At 41.0% G+C, this 19,179-nt stretch overlaps 2 protein-coding genes across 3 annotated transcripts; one reads left to right on the forward strand and one right to left on the reverse strand.

Annotated features, from left to right (window-relative positions):
* On the reverse strand, positions 1–3,340 carry LOC120549642. Of its 2 annotated transcripts, none has more exons than XM_039786691.1 (10): positions 3,228–3,340; positions 2,778–3,083; positions 2,591–2,644; positions 2,435–2,470; positions 2,222–2,338; positions 2,072–2,096; positions 1,943–1,983; positions 1,805–1,855; positions 1,572–1,684; positions 1–330 (listed from the first exon to the last, which is right to left on the reverse strand). In XM_039786691.1, the coding sequence occupies exons 1-10, from the start codon at positions 3,274–3,276 to the stop codon at positions 199–201; spliced, it is 924 nt and encodes a 307-aa protein (XP_039642625.1). In that variant the 5' UTR covers positions 3,277–3,340; the 3' UTR covers positions 1–198. The 2 variants fall into 2 exon arrangements, with proteins under 2 accessions (XP_039642625.1, XP_039642632.1); XM_039786698.1 differs by having other exon boundaries at positions 217–330; positions 1,525–1,684.
* A 2,980-nt stretch (positions 3,341–6,320) lies between these two features.
* On the forward strand, positions 6,321–19,117 carry LOC120551541 (multiple epidermal growth factor-like domains protein 6). The gene is made up of 23 exons (XM_039789029.1): positions 6,321–6,537; positions 8,188–8,380; positions 8,588–8,724; positions 9,249–9,473; positions 9,677–9,818; positions 9,918–10,041; positions 10,421–10,612; positions 11,640–11,777; positions 11,977–12,159; positions 12,251–12,445; positions 12,718–12,866; positions 12,979–13,147; positions 13,264–13,398; positions 13,581–13,733; positions 14,560–14,761; positions 14,994–15,134; positions 16,342–16,527; positions 16,815–16,886; positions 17,066–17,171; positions 17,282–17,415; positions 17,810–18,007; positions 18,196–18,345; positions 18,948–19,117. Exons 1-23 carry the CDS (start codon positions 6,321–6,323, stop codon positions 19,115–19,117), a joined length of 3,711 nt encoding a protein of 1,236 aa, XP_039644963.1.
* Positions 19,118–19,179: the final 62 nt, after the last annotated feature.

Raw genomic sequence — 19,179 nt, forward strand, 5'->3', positions numbered from 1 at the left:
TCACAGAAAAGAATTGCTTTATTGGATAAAAATGCGGATCCATTACAAACATAGAACACGTCACAAGAAAAAGGCCAACGTTACATATAAAAAGGCATTACTGAAATAAAAAAGACAGATAAAATGTAGCATGTATAACTAAAAACAGACGTGTTTTTTCTTCTCCTCGCTCTCGTTTTCCAGCAGCAACGAGCCCAGTCAGGCATATGTGATGACTGCATACTCAGAGTTGGTGCTCATCTTGCGGCTGACTTCTCTGGGCTGGGGGACATGCAGTCTGTCAGCTGAACGTGAGGCCTGCAGCTGAGACCTTGATTCATCTCCCCACCACTGGAGGAAAAGCAGAGAAAAACTCATATAATTTAGCATGTTGAGAATAATGAACGTCTTAAGACCTTTTTTTTGGGCGGGGGGGGCTCTCCTATAGTTAGACTGTAGCGCCATGTGTAGGAAGGTATGGCACAGCGAGACTAGGCCCTGTATTCATATTATCATTGATAGGCCAACTGAAAGACAAAAGTGGTTGTATTATATGGTGTATTTCACAGTGACAGCAACACATGCATTCTAAGCAACCACTTGCTTTACTCCAAAACAATTTATTAGGTTTACATATAGCTATATTAACCCTTGTAATCTGCAGATGTGTAAACCAACATTGAAATCAATGACAATACTAAAGTAAACTAATTTGGTAAAATGTAAACAATATATATATATTTAGTTGCCAGTTTATTAGGAACACCTAGCTAACTAAACTAATACAATCTAATTCAGCACCTCTGCAATAAACCGTACTTTCATGAAGGTTATAATCAGTTTTTAGAGACGTGTTGATTTGGGTTTATGGTCATTTTGTTTGTTGTGCTCTTGAATTGTATTGTGTTTTACTAAGAGATGTGTCTGCCTCCTTGTAAACAAACAGCAGTAAACTATAAGAGATCACCATAACAATGGTGTCAGGCCTGCTGCCTCTGTGTAGCAGTGTTCTGTTCTCTCTCTCTCTCTCTCTTTGTCTTAATTGCAAGGGTGGAGACAGGGGTGCGGGAGTCAGGTGTCCAGCTGCTTCTCATCAGCCACAATCAACCTCTGCTTCGTACACCTGTTCTCCTTTGCACTCAGCATCAGATCAGATCGTAGACAAAGCTTTCACAGTTTGTCTCATTCCAGCCTACTTTTGTTACTTAGTTATAGCCCTATGTTTCGAACTCTAGTCCTGTTTCTTTTGTCATCAGCTTGCCGTTTGGACATGACTCCTGCCACCACTCCACTCCTGCCAAGGACCCGTATTGGACTCCCTCAAGGCCAGAAATCCCATTCCCTAGATCCGCCACCACCCTGCTCCGCCTTGCTCCTTCTCGCATTATTTTGGATCTGCCCCCCCCCCTGGAAATCTGGACTTTGCACACTTGAGTACATTCTAATAAACCTTGTTATCATTTACTCTCCTGGCTCTTAAGTACTATCTGCTGTCTGCATTTGGGTTCTAATAGTCATTCCCACCTAACAACAGACATTATTTACCTGTTTTAGAAGTGACCAACATATTGATTCAGAAGTCCAGCCCTCACCTCTTTTTGGTCTCCAGGAGTCAAGTAGCCAACCTGAGTGAGCTCTGGTGTACTGACACCTCGGACAGTGATCATTATGTCCGCATATGGAACCTCAGTGTCACTCTCATTATCTGGGCCAAAGAAAATATTTAATATATCAGTAATTGTCAGTCTTTTTTTATTGCAGACAGTGATGCTGGATCACTTAGAAAACAAGTGTGGTGGTACTGCTGATCCAGAGATAATCTCACCTGGTGTAGGAATCCTCAAAGTCACTCTTTCACTTTGCGTTGACCTTGACCCTGGGGAATATGACGGGTATGAATGGCATGACTGCATTTGGAGACTTTATTCTTGCATTTTTTTTTTTTATATTTTAAACTGTTTACCCTTCACTGGTGAGGGGACAGCGTGGGGAGGTAGTGGTGACCTGAAACAAGCGCATATAAATAAAGAATTTAGCAAAATCATATTTTTGAAGGTAATTAAACAAATAGTCATTCTTAAATTGTACTCACCCTGACCTTGACACAACAGGCTCCCCTGGAATGTATGACAATATTAACACAATGTTATAGAGATGAAGTGGTGTGCATTTTCTTATTCACAGAAGTCTTACTTTTTTTTACAGCCAATGTATGTTTTATAGTGTAATATTTTGTGATCACCTTTATCATTCCAACTCTGTCTGTTCCGGTTCAGACATAGGTAAACGGCCAATGCTGCAAGCACCATGGCCACAGCAACCGTAACTGTTGCTAAAACCTTAATTCCAGTAAATTCTCCTGTTAACATGGAAATGACAACATTAACTTGGATTGTATTGTTAATATTTATCATTATGTACCTTCATAAACTTAATATTATGTACTGCATCTCACCTCCACTTGAATCTTTTGGCTTAGCAGGAAGAGATGCTGAGACATGTAGAATATAATATATACATAAAAGTAATTTATGAAACCTAATGCAATGTACAATTTGTAAAATATTTAATATCAGACATTTTAATAAAAAAAAACAATCAAGGTCCTCACCATTTTTTGTTTTACTCTTTGGGGTAATCGTCCAGTTTGGGGCACTTGTTTGAGCTGAAAAAAATGGCACACAAAAAAACCCATTGAAATTTAAATCTAGTTTGGGCTTTGTAACATGTTTACTTGTTGCTTTCTTAAAGAATTGCCAAAGACAAGATATATCTTATATTGATTTTCATACAATAACCTTTAAGTTGCAGTAAAACGATGCGCTCGGTTTTCTGTTGAAGTTGAGGGTCCCCTGTATCTTGTGTGTAGCAAGTGTAGTTCCCCTTGAGATCTTCACTGGACACATTTGATAGATGAAAGGACGTCGTGCACAAGCTGCCTTTGATTAATGTCCCGTGACAGCCAGAGATGTCTGATGCTTTACTCCAACAGCCACGAACAAATCCATTGGAGCAATTGTAGGTGCAGTTCAATGTTAGAGAGTCACCTAACTCTACAGCCACGGAATCAAAGGGCATCTTCATATTAATACAGCTCACAAAATCTGCAAAAAGAGGACATTAACTTTACAGAAATAAACAGAGCACATTTTTATAGATGCATGAATTATGGAATACATGCACATATATTTAACTCACTTAATTGCTAAACTCTAGTCCAATGACAGAGTATATAGACTATACTTTACCTTGTGTCACCCAGAAAAAGAGCAAAGTAAAGTGGACTGAGATCATCATTGTTATTCTGATTACTGCTGCCTCAAAACATGCAATCAAATATCTTGTGCTCACGTAGTTTGGGGGTGCATGCACCTGCAGAAAAATGCTGAAATACCCACACATATGTTCCAACCCTTTAGTAAGGGTACAGGAAGTGGTCTATGACAGGATTCAGAGCTGTGTAAAAAATAATTCATAACTTTCCATGTATTGCACCTGACTTCCTGCAAAGTAAAAACAAAATGTATTCTCAAACATGAAGATACACAAATGACACAATAACATATTGAATCAAACAAGTTTTAATCATGTATGAATAGTGCAAAGCATACATTTTGTTCCTGGCTTGAAAAAAAAAACAAAAACACAATAATGTGGTTTGCATCTGCAGATGTCGCTCTCTGCTCAAACAGAGGATGTGTCTTGACGTTAATTTTCCACTAACGTTAAATAATTCATTTAGAAATCCTCACACTTTGAAGACAAAAGGGATCTTTGTGATAAAGCTTTCAATGTTAGCGTGTGGATTCATTTGATTCCAGAAACTCATCAGATTTTCATATCTGTCCCATATTTTCTTTTTATAACCTCTAATTGAATTACAGAGGTAACATCAATAATTGAAGTGATCCACTCACAGACACAATATCTAGGTTAGCCTTAGCACATACTCATGCATTATGGAAGTGGAAGGTACAGTTACAGAACATCATCGCACACCATTATCAGCTAGAGCAATCACATGGGACTCACATTTCATGCTCTTGTTTCACTTTCAGTGACTGAGGGCCTCTCACTTTCATGCCTTAAACAATCTGTCCTGTAGGCTCAGACCAAACAGTCTTGAATGGAAATACACACAATAAAAATAACCAGTGTGGACTTCAGTGATAATGTGTTCATGGAATGTAATGCACCTTTTCTGTTTTTCAGCTTCATGGATTTTTCTGCTGCTGACACAATCTGGACTTGCCTCAGGTAAGAGCCATTGACTGTTACAAGTTATATAGTTGTTTTTTTGTTTACAGTATATTTAACAAAGCTTATTTAAGAAGAAACAAAACCATATTGACTAGATGGTCAAACATACATATTAACTAATGACATGATATTAATTTATGTATGCAAGAATCATCTGAAGGGAGTGCAGACCTCCCCCTCTTTGAAGAGACAGACCTTGCTCAGTGTCCAGAGGGAAAATACTTCTCCCACCAGCTTTGTTTGGAGTGTCCCTCTGGTCATTTGTAAGTCATTAACCATTTTTGAAATGACTAACCTGTGTAATTTTACTGTGTACAGTACACTATGAAAATACATCAATGCAACTGTAATATAAAATAAATTTGCTCCTTTTAATCACATGTAATCATTTGAAATAAGATTTTTTTTAAAACAGACATTTAACTGTTATATACTACATTACTCTATTTTGTTTTATTTGTTGTATAGTTGTCCTGGCAATGTATCTGCACCTCATAGATGTCCAGGAGTAACATTCAACCTCTACACGGGGAAAAGTAGTATCAGTGACTGCAAGGTAAGAGGCAGCTGTGGATAACAACCCATCATCATACAACAAACTTTTCCTTTATGCCCTTCTTTGAAAGCCAAAGAAATATTGCATTATGTTGCGTTTTTCACATCAAACATTTTGACTTAGAAGGAAAAAACAAAGCACAGGTGGAAGTAATAACATTAACTAATGTTATTATTGTAATTATAAGGACTTCAACTTAAGCTTCACTTCACATTTTTCCCCTCAGCGTGTACGTTTATACCTACATACCTCAAATATTGTCCCTGATGCAGTGTGACAGGAGGTCGTACTGTTGTCTTTACTCATTTCTGTATGTTTACAGCCTTGTTTTCCAGGTCTCATCAGTGCAGTGGACAAAGTGGACTGTAGGCTGTGTCCTGCAGGTTTCTCATGTGATCCAGCCAATGGGACTCTCTCTTTATGCCCCCCAGGGCAGCATTCCCCAGAGGGGGTCCTACAGTGTCTGACATGCCCTGTAGATTCTGTCTGCACATCTGGATTTCCTAGTAAGGTAACTACAGCAGACTTTTTCAATTCCAAATCCTTTGTCTTAAAATGTGTTTTATGTAAGAGGGAAGGATGTCTAGTTTGCCCTTATAAATTGTTGGTAAAGTGTGCCTAAAAATTAATCAGTCATATGCTTTATCTCCTTTCTTTTTTATTCATCTCTTATATGTGCTTATAGTGTGGGCCTGGCAAAGAGCCCAACGTAGATCACACTGTGTGTAATGACTGTCCTCCGGGCTTCTATTCCACTGTGTGCACTATCCAGTGCCTGCAGTGTCCAGCAGGTAGTTCAGTTATAAATTAGCATTATCTAATTTGCTCTTAATACAGTGTTTTGATATATAAGTGTGTCATCTGCCTGCCATAGGAAGTTACTGTCCAGATAGTGGGATGTCACAGCCGCTCCCCTGTCCTCCTACTTGGTCTTCCACACCTGGGCAGACTTACTGCCGTAGCTGTAATGATACGTCTTTGCTGTGTGGGGGAGCTGTGGCCCCCCGCTGGAGCCAGCATGTCCACAGATCCGGTCAAACGATCACCTGTCGACCAGGAACATACAAAGACACGAGGGAAGAGTTAGAATGTGTGGTCTGTCCAATAGGTGAGTGTTTATCACTGCATACTGACATTTATATTACTGTCCTCCTGGAAGAAGCCTGATATGTATTTGTACATGTTTTTCTTCACCCCAGGTCATTACTGTGTGGGAGGTGTAGCTGTACCCTGTCCTGCAGGGACTTATGGTCCAAAAGAAGGTCTGCAGAGGCTGAGAGACTGCACAATCTGTCCTGCAGGTAGTGTATTGATTGATATTGGCAAACCTTCTAAATTATTATACTCACAGTTTCACAGCCAAAGACTGAAACATGTGCAATTATATGAGTATAATTTTGTATACCCCTAAACTTACCGACTCAGTTAAATTGTTTCATTTTACTTAGCTAATTGTTTTGCATGTCTTTACCATATATGATATAATATCCTGTAAAAAAGATATATATATATATATAATTAACTTATGAACTATAAATACTTTTCTCTAGGGTTTTACTGTCTGGAAGGCAGCTCACTGAGACCCACCTCCCAGTTCCTGTGCCCACAGGGCTATTACTGTGAAGAGGGCACTGCCACCCATCATGGGTCACCTTGCCCTGCTGGTACAGCAGGGGAACAACTGGGTCAGACAAGTAGGGCAGCCTGCAAGAGATGTAGAGAAGGACGCTTCTGTCCTGCAGGTAAGTCTTAGCACTAATACACTGACTTCAATTGAGCAACAAATACTGAAATACTAAAATAAACTGTCACAGCAATTAACTACAGCAATACATACAGAAATAAAGGAAGATTTAAAATTGTGTGTGTGTGTGTATCACAGGCTCATCGGGTCCTGGCTTGCCCTGTGCTCGGGGGAGATACTGTCCTGCTGGCACCTTAGAAGAAGTGATGTGTCCTCGAGGCACTTTCACCCCTCATCAAGGAGCAATAAGTGAATTTATATGCTGTATTATTACTGTTTTATACTCTCCACTTATTAAGCCATATTTATAGTCATTGATTCCCCCCACCTGCATACTGAGTATGAGGCTCGGGCTTGCTGATAATTTAAGTGAAATTATTATTTGGGAACTGCCCTATAGTTCCTCAGCATCTCAGCTTAAACTAATATAGTGCTATAGCAGTCTATCACAGCAAAACTCAGTGATTATATAAAGATCTGTGTTATTTAATGTCCATGATGAACCGGAATATATGGATGAGAAATTACAACAGATGGATGCCAAGAGGGCAAAGAGATGCGTCTAATTTAGCAGTAAAAAATAAATAAAATGTTGATGGCAAGCCGGAGCTGTGAAGCAAGTAATGGTTGACTGTCAAAGAAAACCTAACTATGAGCTATGTGCTAGATAAGCAGGGCCCATAAAATAGGAGTATATTGCAAAAACTCTTTTTGCAACATACTTTTTTTTGTTGGTATTTTTACCAATACCATTTAAATTAATCTAGCAGACATTCTAATAAAGTAGGCCTACAGTGTATTGGTTAGAGAGAAGGGGGGGGGGGGATGCGATGATGATTGGCTGTGTGCGCGGATGCCCTGCTCATGCTGTCTCACTGCCATAGACAGTATGCTCACTGCACACTCTGACTACAACTAAACACAAAACAGCGACAATGGCGACGAGCCTGGGAAATTCAAAGGTATTGTTCTCAGACTGGAAGTACCGGCACTACTTCTTGCTCATTGAAATTAAAGGCAAAAATGTTTATGTAACATGCACGCCATGCCCAGGAAAAAAGACTTTATCCACGTCTGCCTCAAGCAACTTGAATCTTATGAAGCACCTCACGTCAACACATGCTAACACGGCACTTGTTGATTTCTCACAATAATTATCAACAATGACTTAACAAGGTGGGAAACAGATAATTAGAACAGGCCTGATGGCTACTCATGTGGTCCTTGGGGGCTACCTGGTGCCCACGGGCACCGTGTTGGTGACCCCTGCCATAGACGGTATATAATCTGCTAACCCAACCCCAAGCCCAAATGCAGCTAGCGTGAGCTCCAGCGAAGGAGACAGAGCCACTCTGTTCTCTTTATACATCCATGGTTAAAACAAGCAACGCTTGATTTTTCGGGTCAGCAACATCTTTGACGTTAAAGATGTTATAGAACGTAATAGCGTTATAGAACATAAAAAATAACGTCAGTTACTTTGCTGAGTAACTAATTACTTGTACAATGTGGTAACTGAGTTACTAACTCAATTACTTTTTGGGAGAAGTAATTTGTAACTGTAAATAATTACTTTTTTAAAGTAAGATGACCAACACTGTTCTTGACCTACATTCATTTTTGCATTTTTTTTATCTTATCCCTCCAGGTGTGAAGGACTGTCTTAAATGCCCGGCAGGTTTTTACTGTCCCGAGGGGAGAAGCGACCCTGTGCCCTGTCCACCGGGCTCCTTTAACCCCTTAGAGGGTCAGGATGAGTTGGCTGATTGTAGAGAGTGCTATGCAGGGAAGGCCTGCACACAGGTAGCTCTGAGAGCCCCCGATGTGGACTGCATGCAAGGGTAAGTAACCTCTTCAAATTCAAGAAAAGGTTTTCTGTGAAGTATGCTTCAGTGAAACAATCAACTTGTGTTTTGATACTTCATGTCTGGTTTGAAGGAGTAAAAACCTTTCTCTTACAAAGGATTTGTTGTAATATTGCCTGTAATCTAATCCTGCCTTTAAATTGTAACCCTATCATTTTAATGCATTTGCCTTAATCTTGATAGGTTTGTGTGTCCCCCTGGTTCTTCTAAACTCAATGCGCCGACCAATGCCTGCCCACCAGGGACATTGAGCAATCGCACTGACCTCACTGACCGCTCCCAGTGTCAGCAGTGCCCAGCACGATATGCCTGTCTTCGAGGTGCCACTTATCTTTCACACATGTACATGTTCAGCTGGCCTTTAAAAGTACTGTTTAATATTTCATAGTATCACAAGCAATTTATTAAGTTGCCTCTGCCAAATAAAACTGGGTGATATATCAATAAAATATCTATTTGGTGGTATGAGTCAACATATTGATAAAGCTTTAATGTGTCCTACACCTAAAGGGTGCATTAAGGATATAATATACACATTTTTTAGCTAACTTGACTACTCTACAAAAAAGAAATGAACAATTTTATCACTATATCCATGTTGATAATTTACTTAACATTAACATTTACTTATTGAATTTTTCTTGTGTGTAAGTTCTAAAAGCTATAATAGTAATTCTCAAAATATTGTCAAACTATGTCACCATTGGGGTACTAGATTGAAAATATAGTGATATTTGATTGTTTCAGTATCACCTTAACCTACTTTATATCAATAAAATCTATAGCTTGCTGCTTGTTTGCAAGTTTTCCTACCTTGATGACTGTATTATTTATGCTTTATCAGGAACTGGTGGTATCCAGAGACCACCACTCCTCTGCTTTGCAGGGCATTATTGTCCCCCTGGAACTATGTTCCCCACCCAGTATAAATGTCCTGTGGGGACATGGAGTGGTCACAGTGGATTAAAAGCTGAAAGTGAGTGCCGGCCATGCCCACAGGGCTGGTACTGTTTGGCTGGATCTGGATCTCCGTCAGGTCGATGCAGCTCTGGACACTACTGTCCTGAAGGTACACATGAGTGTGACATAAGTGGTAATATAGGTAGTATCTAAATTAAATAAATGAATAAATGTGTTACTGCTGTAGTTCAAAAATCTAAATACAGTTTTCTATATGAAATTGATTTCATAAAATAAGATTAGTTTTCTCTTTAAGAGCTGTAATCATGAGTCATTCATGTGGATATAACTATTTCTATGTGGCATCACCAGGGACTGCATATGGCACCCAGTTTCCTTGCCCTGCAGGCACCTACAGCATCCAAATGGGCAACAGATACAGAGAAGACTGCCTGATTTGTCCTGAAGGCTCTTTCTGTCAAAAGGGCACCTCCAAACCTTCACCCTGCCCAGCGTAAGCAGTCATTGTGTGTTCATTTGCTATATAGGGTAGGGATTAAGCTGGTGTAATTAGTAGGATTTAGTGTATCCACTCTGTTCTGTCTTTCTTTAGCTCCACATTTCGCCATCTGAAAGGAGGTCGGAGGCTAGAGGACTGCTCTGCTTGCCCTGCTGGCTATTTTTGTCCCCACTCAGCCACTGTCAACCCCAGAGTGTGTGGAACTGGCAGCTACTCTGTAAGGCCCCATCTATAACACAGTCCACTGTGACTGATCAACTGACGGATCCAGTGGAAACCAGAGCTGGCTTATTATTCTTGTCCTTCCATAAGCCATTCTGTTTGTCCTATTTTTAGATTAGCATTTTCCGCCCACAGTGATTGTTTTACATTACCCACCATGTATGTACATCTGTAAATGTCAGCAAGATGAGTAGTTAAAGTCTAATTGTATTTTTTTTGCTCTCAATATTAAAGAAATAGCGTGTTATTACTGCATCTTCGATTCTCTTTTCCGTTGTGTTTTCAGTCTGTATTTTGCTCTGTCACTCCCCCATACTGGTTGATATCTTTAACTTCAACTCTCTGAATCTTCCTTCACGTTCTCTTGTGTGTAGGACGAGGGCTCTGTGGAGTGTTCTCCGTGCCTGCAGGGCCACTACTGCAGTAATGAGACCACTAGTGAGGAAGCCATGTTGAGCGTCATGGTGTGCCCCCCAGGCTTTCTCTGCTCTCAAGGTTTGGCACGAGACCCCCAGCGCTCAGCCACCCTCTGTCCTCGAGGTTTCTACTGCCTTGGAGGAGGCATTGTGAGTCAAAGAATGATGTACACTCACCTAAAGGATTATTAGGAACACCATACTAATACCGTGTTTGACCCTATCCTATTAATATGGGCCAATATTTCTAAAGAATGCTTCCAGCACCTTGTTGAATCAATGACACAAAGAATTAAGGCAGTTCTGAAGGCGAAAGGGATCCCCCACACCATTACACCCCTCACCACCACCAGCCTGCCCAGTGGTAACAAGGCATGACGGATCCATGTTCTCATTCTGTTTATGCTAAATTCTGACTCTACCATCTGAATGTCTCAACAGAAATCGAGACTCATCAGACCAGGCAACATTTTTACAGCCTTCAACTGTCCAATTTTGGTGAGCTCGTGCAAATTGTAGCCTCATTTTCCTATTTTTAGTGGAGATGAGTGGCACCCGGTGGGGTCTTCTGCTGGTGTAGCCCATCCGCCTTAAGGTTGTTTGTGTTGTGGTTTCACAAATGCTTTGCTGCATACCTCGGTTGTAACGAGTGGTTATTTCAGTTTCAGTTTCTTCTATCAGCTGGAATCAGTCGGCCCATTCTCTTCTGACCTCTAGCATCAAAGATATTTTCGCCCCCCTGGACTGCAGCTTACTGGATGTTTTTCCTTTTTCAGACCATTCTTTGTAAACCCTAGAAATGGTTGTGTGTGAAAATCCCAGTAACTGAGCAGATTGGGAAATACTCACACCAGCCCGTCTGGCACCAACAACCATGACACGCTAAAAGTTGCTTAGATCACCTTTCTTTCCTCATTCTGACATTAAGTTTGGAGTTCAGGAGATTGTCTAGACCTGGACCACACCCATAAATGCATTGAAGCAGCTGTCATGTGATTGGTTGATTAGATAATTTCGTTAACGTGAAATTTAACAGGTGTTCCTAATAATCCTTTAGGTGAGTGTATATAGCAAAGGAATACTGTATATTAATTAATGAATTAATATGGTCTGCTTTTCAAATGTCTAAAGCACTTTTGGTCCATTAAAATACCTACAAATTTGTTTTCCCTCATAGGATCCTAACCCCATTCCTTGCCCAAATGGTACCTACAGTGAATCTCCTGGTCTGCGTGATACCAGCGAGTGTGTCCAGTGTCCAGAGGGGAAGTACTGTTACTCCCAGCAGCCTCAGGAGCAGCCTATTACCAGGCCTGTAAGATGCCAAATAAATGAGATATACAATGTTTAAGATAAACAAATACAGTAAAGTAAAGTAACTTTTCTTAGTGATTATACATGGTTATATAGTTAAATACTAAGCAAAACATTTTTGTCACATGGTGATTTTAGGTGAAGACTGATGTTATAACAAAATACGTGATACATTTATTATCTATACTGTAATATTTCAGACCGGTGTGTGTCCTCATGGGCACTATTGCCCCAGAGGGACTGGCTACCCACACACCTACCCCTGTCAGGCTGGCCAATATAGGAACAATACACTTGGTCACAGGGGAGAGGCGTGTGTTTTATGTCCATCCAGGCATTACTGTGACAGATTGGGAACTCACATGCCCTTAGTCTGCCCTCAGGTAAGAATATACAGCATTTTGAAAAACAGTTTTGTCGCGTGTATGAGACAGTGCTTGTGAAACATTTTTCTCTCTGTCACTCTATTAATAGGGCTTTTACTGTCCAGAGGGCACTTCTACTCCGGAACCTTGTCCTGAAGGAACCTACAGCATACGTTTAGCTCTCAGTGATGGGTCTGAGTGCTCCCCTTGTGGTGGAGGCCAGTATTGCACCAGTGTGGGACTCTCAGAGCCCTCTGGAAGCTGCAAAGAGCGCTTCTACTGTAGAGAGGGAGCCAAGTCTGCAGTATGAAGCCTTCAGTTATTTATTAAATAGAAGTTGCTAGTCTCTAATGCTTTATTATTGTTGTTATATATTAAAGATCAGTGACACATGTCACATTAAGACAGTTTACACTTTTAGATTTTCAATGTGGTGATGAAACTTATATTATGAAACATTACGTTGCTATTTATTACATAAGATTCCCTGTAATGGGCCTCAGGAATGAAATTACTTCCCTGCAGTACATTTTGGCTTCTCTTTACTGTACATGCATGTGCTGTGACTATGCCTAGACTCCTGCAGATGGGCTGACAGGAGGTTTGTGTCCGGCAGGAAGTTACTGTCCTCTAGCTTCTTCCTCTCCCCTCCCCTGTCCCCCCGGCACCTTCAGCAACAGCACTGGCCTCGGCAGTCCTGAGGAATGTATCAGCTGTCCACCAAGGTATTGCCACTCATACTCACTTACTGTTTGTTCTTCCTTATAATATGAATATTCAGGACCATGTCAAATACAAACCTGTATTCTTTGTGTCAAATGTTTCTCTCCCTGTCAGTTTCTATTGTTTAGGTTCCAACAACACCTCACCTTCGGGTCCTTGTTTTCCTGGTTTCTACTGTACCGGTGGCTCAGCTACACCTGTTCAGAATGAAGCAGAGGAGGGTTATTATACCTTGGAGGGGGCAGCTAGGCCACAACCATGTCCTCTTGGCACTTTTCAGTCGGTAGGGAATAATCCATTCAGAATACCAAGTGCTGTTCTACTGAGGGTACTGTTAAAATTAGATAATGACGTTAAGCCATATTGAAGTTCATCCCCTTGTCTATAAATCCTCCACAGCGTCGAGGTGCACAGTCATGTGTGGAGTGTCAGGGAGGCAGACTGTGTAACAAGACAGGCTTGTCCCAGCCAACACTGTGTCCCACAGGACACTACTGTCCTCCGCGGTCCTCTGTTGCTCGACCCTGTCCTCCAGTCAGTATTAGTGTGTTATTATGCGTGTAGTGTGGTGTGTGTGAATGACTGTTCTTCTTTCTTGTCTTCTTAGTCATGTTGGCTGTATTTCTTACTTTTTCACTAAAGGTTCATGAATTTGATTTACCCTCATTCAAATTCACAAAATGTATATTGTATAATGATACTATCTTATTATTCAGGGCTCTTACTCTGACCAGCCTGGTGGCGACGCTGTGCACCACTGTCGGCCATGCGAGGCTGGTTGGTTCTGCAGCAGAGCCGGTCTCTCTGAACCTCAGGGTCTCTGTGACCCGGGACACTACTGCACCTCTGGAGCCTCCACTGCCTCTCCAGTAAGAAGGAATAAAAAAAGACTTTGATACTGCAGCTCGGCTTCCAGCAGCTTATCCAAGAAAGAACTGATGTTTTAGGAAAAATGTAATTATATGAAATTGAAAAAGAAATATAATATATAATACATAAAAATTTTAAGAAGTAGTTCTAAACATTCCTAAAGTTTGAGTTTTTTGGGACGGTGTAACAAAAGGTAATTACTGTCATGGCAGTCTCTTCTAGATATATAGTGCCTCTGCCAGTGTATCTGAGGTTGTGCACAGAGAATGAGAGAATTAAAACAGTCACTTCATTCTACAGGTATTGAAAGGAATTAAATTGACAATGTTTTGATGTCATATGACCAAATTGTTGTTTAAATTAATTATTTGTTCACTCGATTGATATGTTTCATATGCAGTGATGTAGCAAGGAACCCGACACTATGCCTTTCATGTTTACCATGTTAAACTCATGATATATAATGATATGTGCTTGTGGTGAGGCAATCCTGTATTTTGCTAGCAAGTTACAGTATATGAGCCAGAGTGAAGGAGCACCGACAATGAAAAATTGTCCACTTTAAAGTGGTGGAATGATCCGGTCTTTAAGTTGAATATGATATGAATAAGAATTTAGAGACATGTTTAGTTCAGGTTTGCATTAGGCAAATAAAACATGTTTTTCAGCAGTGTTTTTTGGATAAGCTGCTGATAATGCGTGGGAAATGAATGACAGCTACCGACACAAACTGCCCACAGCTTTAACTTTTAAAGTTCTTACTATAACTGAACGCCAAAGTGATCCAACTTTGTCATACTGATGATTATTCCAACATTCCCACAGGTGGCCGTGGCCTCTGGAGGGGTATGTTCTGCAGGCTACGTCTGTCCACGAGGGACCATGTACTCCCAGCAGCACCCCTGCCCTGTCGGAACCTGGAGCAGCACTGTGGGAGCCCAGAACCTGTCCTCCTGCTGGCCCTGCCCTCCAGGACTCTACTGCAACAGTACTGGACTCAGCCAGCCCTCAGGAATCTGTTATGCAGGTATGGGAATTAATTATGTGGTACAAAGTGGTAAAAAGCAATGTAATGTTTCAAAACATTGTTACATGTTTTTTAACAGTTAAATGTTTGATAGAATAAAATTTGAACATTTGAATTTATTTATTTTTGTCTTCTGACCAATTCAAACTATTATTTAATGGGTAAGTGAAGATGCCTGTCCTTTGTTTTCTTACTTTATGTCCATAAATTATTTTTGTATACTGATTTATAGGGTATTACTGTTCAGGATGGGCCGTGTCTTCAATGCCTTCAGATGGTGTGACAGGGGACATTTGTCCAATTGGACACTACTGTCCCATGGGCTCAAGGTCTCCTGTACTCTGCCCTGATGGGACGTACTCGAACACTACAGGTAAAGAAAATGAATTTCATGTAACTGCATGACATATCAAGCAGTGAGATTTGTTTCCCAATTACGGCAGCTCTTTGCACTATTTTTCAACCCATATGATAATAGAAAGCTTAAAAATCTGAACATCATTTGGGAAAAACATGATACAGTACAGATACAAGGGAAAAAATCATCCTGTAGAGCTGACATCTCATTTCGTATCTGATTGTTCTCCAACTGTCTTCGTCATTCTGAAACCAGAACACAACAATGTTGAGGATGACTCATTTTCACTCCTGCCACCTAAAGAGAGGCAAACATTGATGTTACTATTTTTAAGTTACATAACATAGGTAGGGCAGGAATTTGGCGTAAACAGCATTACTAATCTTGAAACCTGTTTTTGTTATACTATGCTGGAGTCGCATTCACAGGATGAATGTTTGTCTGACAAATGTACTACATTTGAATCTGTCCTATAATAATCTGGGCTGCTCTAACTGCACTTGGGAAAGCGAAACATCCTCTGTATGCCCTAGGTCTCAAGTCAGTGGTTGTAAAGTTTCATGAGGCTGGGATTATCCTCGAGGTCACAACAGGTCATTTTATAACATCAAGTTCCACAAAATGGTCGTACTACAATGAAATGGCTACTATGGGGACTTGCATAACACATAAATACAACTCTCACAAGAGTCTTAGATTTCCAGTCATACCAAATGTATGCTGTTCTAGGACTGTTTAGGGACCTCAGTATGCAGAAATATTCAAATACACCATTTTTAGAATACACATTTATACTGCATAAAAAAACTGCATGATTTTTTTGCCCCAAACTGCATGGGAATTATCATGAGGTGGGCATACTGTATCTGTAAAGGGAATTATCGCAGGTACTCATAGTAACCATTGTCATTCAGATATCTTGAGGTGAGAGGTCAAGGGACCCCTTCGAAAATGGCCATGTTAGTTTTTCCCTTGCCAAGATTTAGCCTAGGTTTGGAGCGTTTTTTTTTTTTTTTTTTAGCACCCTTCCTGATAAGCTAGCATGACATAGTTGGTGCTGCTGAATTCCTTAGGTTGTCTAGTTTCATATGATACCCATTTATTCAGTGGCTGGAGCCCCAGTAGCCACACACCCGCTCTGCCCCTGATATCAACTATTACGATTCAAAATATAAGATGCAGGCAATACTTTATTATGTTATTCTTTCTTTTTCGGATGAAGGGGCAGACGAGTGTGATGACTGCCTCTCAGGGACCTACTGTCTGTCAGGAGAAGGTGTCCAGCCCTGTCCAGCAGGACACTACTGTCTTGGTGGCGGTGTTGAGGGTATCCTGCCCTGCCCTCCTGGCACATACAGTCCTCACTTTGGCCTCAGCCAAGTGGAGCAGTGCCTCATTTGTCCAGCAGGTGAGAGTATTGTCACATGGTTGTCTTCATTGCTCTGCAACACACTGGAAAATCTTTCAGTAAATGTTGAATCAGATTTTCATTTATCAATTTCTTCATTTGGTAGACGTGGTGGAACTAATTGATCAAGATAAAAGGAAATGATAGAATATTTTATCACATTTAATTAACTAGAGGAGGAATATTCTTTTATGATGCAATGGGATTAACCATCAACACTTTGAGGATTTCCATGCCTTACTGTTACTGCAGTGGTGTTTTTTAAATTGTTCATGCTGTGCTTACAGGGTTCTACTGTGAGGACTGGGGTCTGTTTGAACCTACTGGACCCTGTCAAGCTGGTTACTACTGCATAGCAGGTACACTACACGTATGATACTAGCGCAGTTGTGACAATGGCAATATTACCATTTATCATTGTAATCTCACTAAAGACCTGCTACTGTAGAAAAAGGGCCAGTGTCCTGCTAAACTGAATTGGAAAACTAAACTTATCTTAAATGTGCAACTTCTCAAGGTGTGAACTTTCCAAACCCAGATGGTAACTTCAGCACAGGAGTGGGAGGAGCATGTCCAAGGGGGAGATACTGTCCTGAGGGTACCAGTCTCCCACTGCCCTGTCCACCAGGAACCTACTCTAACAGGTGGACCCAAATATTACTCATACACACTTGTAAGCAGTTAATCCGTTTGCTTTGCTATGTAACTGTATATGTTTGTGTGTGCTTACGTGTTTACACACGTATGGTTGCAGTCTTCACCTGACAGACACCCGTGGCTGTAGTCCATGTCCAGCGGGTCAGTTCTGTGGCACTGCAAGTCTCACTCGTCCATCTGGACTGTGTCAGGCAGGAGTTTACTGTCCAGGGGGAGACAGAAAAGCTACAGGTAGAATGGCAAAATATTACATTTTTATTTTATTCATGACAAGTTAATTTAGTGCTTTTTTCTGCAGGATAAACCTAGCTCGAGCACTTGTTTGAACACAATGGTTTAAGTGTTATTTAAACAATGCTTAATGAATGTAGTTCATACATATAATTAAAAAATGTGGAGGGCAGAGCTAATATACAATGTGTAGAGATAAATTGTATGAATAAGCATCAGATAGAAGAGAAACAGATGCTGATAGATGCAGGAAATGTGTATGTGTGAGGGTGTTTTATTATGAATGAATGATTACTGAATTAATCAGGGTTTATCACATGATTCATCACATTAAGGGCTTAGCAGTCATAATCTCAGTAATTCACCACATCTAATTGTTTTTTTTTCTCTCCAGGCTCGGAAGGAGGTCTCTGCCCACCAGCTCATTACTGCCCTGAGGGTAGTGCGAGCTCAGTGCCCTGCCCAGCTGGGGCATACACCAACCTCACAGGCCAGTCAGTGTGTTCACGCTGCCCGGCTGGCTACTACTGTCCAGAAAAGACTGGCAACTTCACCAAGTTTCCCTGTCCCCCTGGCTTCTACTGCCCTGATGGTAAGACTCCACCCAAACACTATCAGTCATGCTTGCGTTTCTTAATGAATTTATTGACAGTAATAAGACTAGCTTTTGTTGTACTGCTTTGATAAACGATTCCCCTCAGCTTTTACAGTACAAGTAAAAATGTATAGTATTTAAATGGCACGTCGCACTCATTTGAAAACAAATTGTTATATGCATAGGTACAAGGCATGCCACCCAGTTTCCCTGTCCTCGTGGATACTACAACCCAGAGCCTATGACTCAGAGTCTGGACAGCTGCCTGCCATGTCCTCCAGGACACTACTGTGAGAAGGAGAGGCTGACCAAAGTGTCTGGAAAATGCAAGGCTGGTCAGTAACAGCGTCTTTGTTTATTTCTACCGAAGACACAATCACAGCCGTACAGCCTGCTTTTTCAGTGTCAGTACTTTGTCCTCTGTGCCAGCCTTTGTCTCTAGGGGTCAGCAAGCCAGTCTAAAGCAGTCTGGAAGACTTGCGGGAAGGTAACACAGAGTGCACATTAAGCACGAAACATCACAACGCCAGCACCCACCAGTCATTATTTTACTTCTCCTCTCTTTACAGTTTTATTCTAGCATTCCAGCAACAGCAGCAGCTTTTAGATAATTCCTTGTATATATCATTTATGTACAAAGGCGCCAAACAGCCTCGCTCCATATGCCAACCAACTAATGCACACAATTTTTAAACAATGGCCACTTTCTTTTTTTTTCTTTCACCTTGCTCTGAATTGCTGTCTTCCTCCTCCTGTGAAGTGTCTTTTTTTCCCCCCTGTGCTGAGAAAGTTATCATGTGATGTGACATATACACTGATTCTACTCTCTGTCACCCGCAGGAGTGTTTGTATATCACAGAGATAGACAGCAGTCAAAACATCAGTACATCATCTTCATTGTCTCCCACTATGTCTTTTTCTGCACTGTTCCTCTCAGGTTGGTTCTGTGTGTCAGCAGCATGGAACTCCCAGCCTTTTGACCTGGACAATTACACCAATGCCAACTGTCTTTGTCCAGCTACATCAACAGGGGGGCGCTGCCAGGTGGGCTTTTACTGCCCCTTAGGTAGCTCAGAGCCTGTGCCTTGTCCACCTGTAACTATTTGATAATCATAAAAAACCTACTTATGCACACTAGCCACTTTGTCCACATTATCAGTTCAATAGAC

This window comes from Perca fluviatilis, chromosome 2, assembly GCF_010015445.1.
Source record: "Perca fluviatilis chromosome 2, GENO_Pfluv_1.0, whole genome shotgun sequence".
NCBI lineage: Eukaryota > Metazoa > Chordata > Actinopteri > Perciformes > Percidae > Perca > Perca fluviatilis.

What these genes read in the sequence shown, in the direction of transcription:
- LOC120549642 (XM_039786691.1), bottom strand. Translation starts at nt 3,276, where the DNA reads ATGATGATCTCAGTCCACTTTACTTTGCTCTTTTTCTGGGTGACACAA. An exon ending in CCTGTTGTGTCAAGGTCAGG is followed by an intron (nt 1,984 to 2,071) that starts GTGAGTACAATT and finishes CGCTTGTTTCAG; the next exon opens with GTCACCACTACCTCCCCACG. An exon ending in TTTGAGGATTCCTACACCAG is followed by an intron (nt 1,685 to 1,804) that starts GTGAGATTATCT and finishes TCTTTGGCCCAG; the next exon opens with ATAATGAGAGTGACACTGAG.
- LOC120551541 (XM_039789029.1), top strand. Translation starts at nt 6,321, where the DNA reads ATGAACTATAAATACTTTTCTCTAGGGTTTTACTGTCTGGAAGGCAGC. An exon ending in AGCAGCCTATTACCAGGCCT is followed by an intron (nt 11,778 to 11,976) that starts GTAAGATGCCAA and finishes GTAATATTTCAG; the next exon opens with ACCGGTGTGTGTCCTCATGG. An exon ending in TGCCCTTAGTCTGCCCTCAG is followed by an intron (nt 12,160 to 12,250) that starts GTAAGAATATAC and finishes CTCTATTAATAG; the next exon opens with GGCTTTTACTGTCCAGAGGG.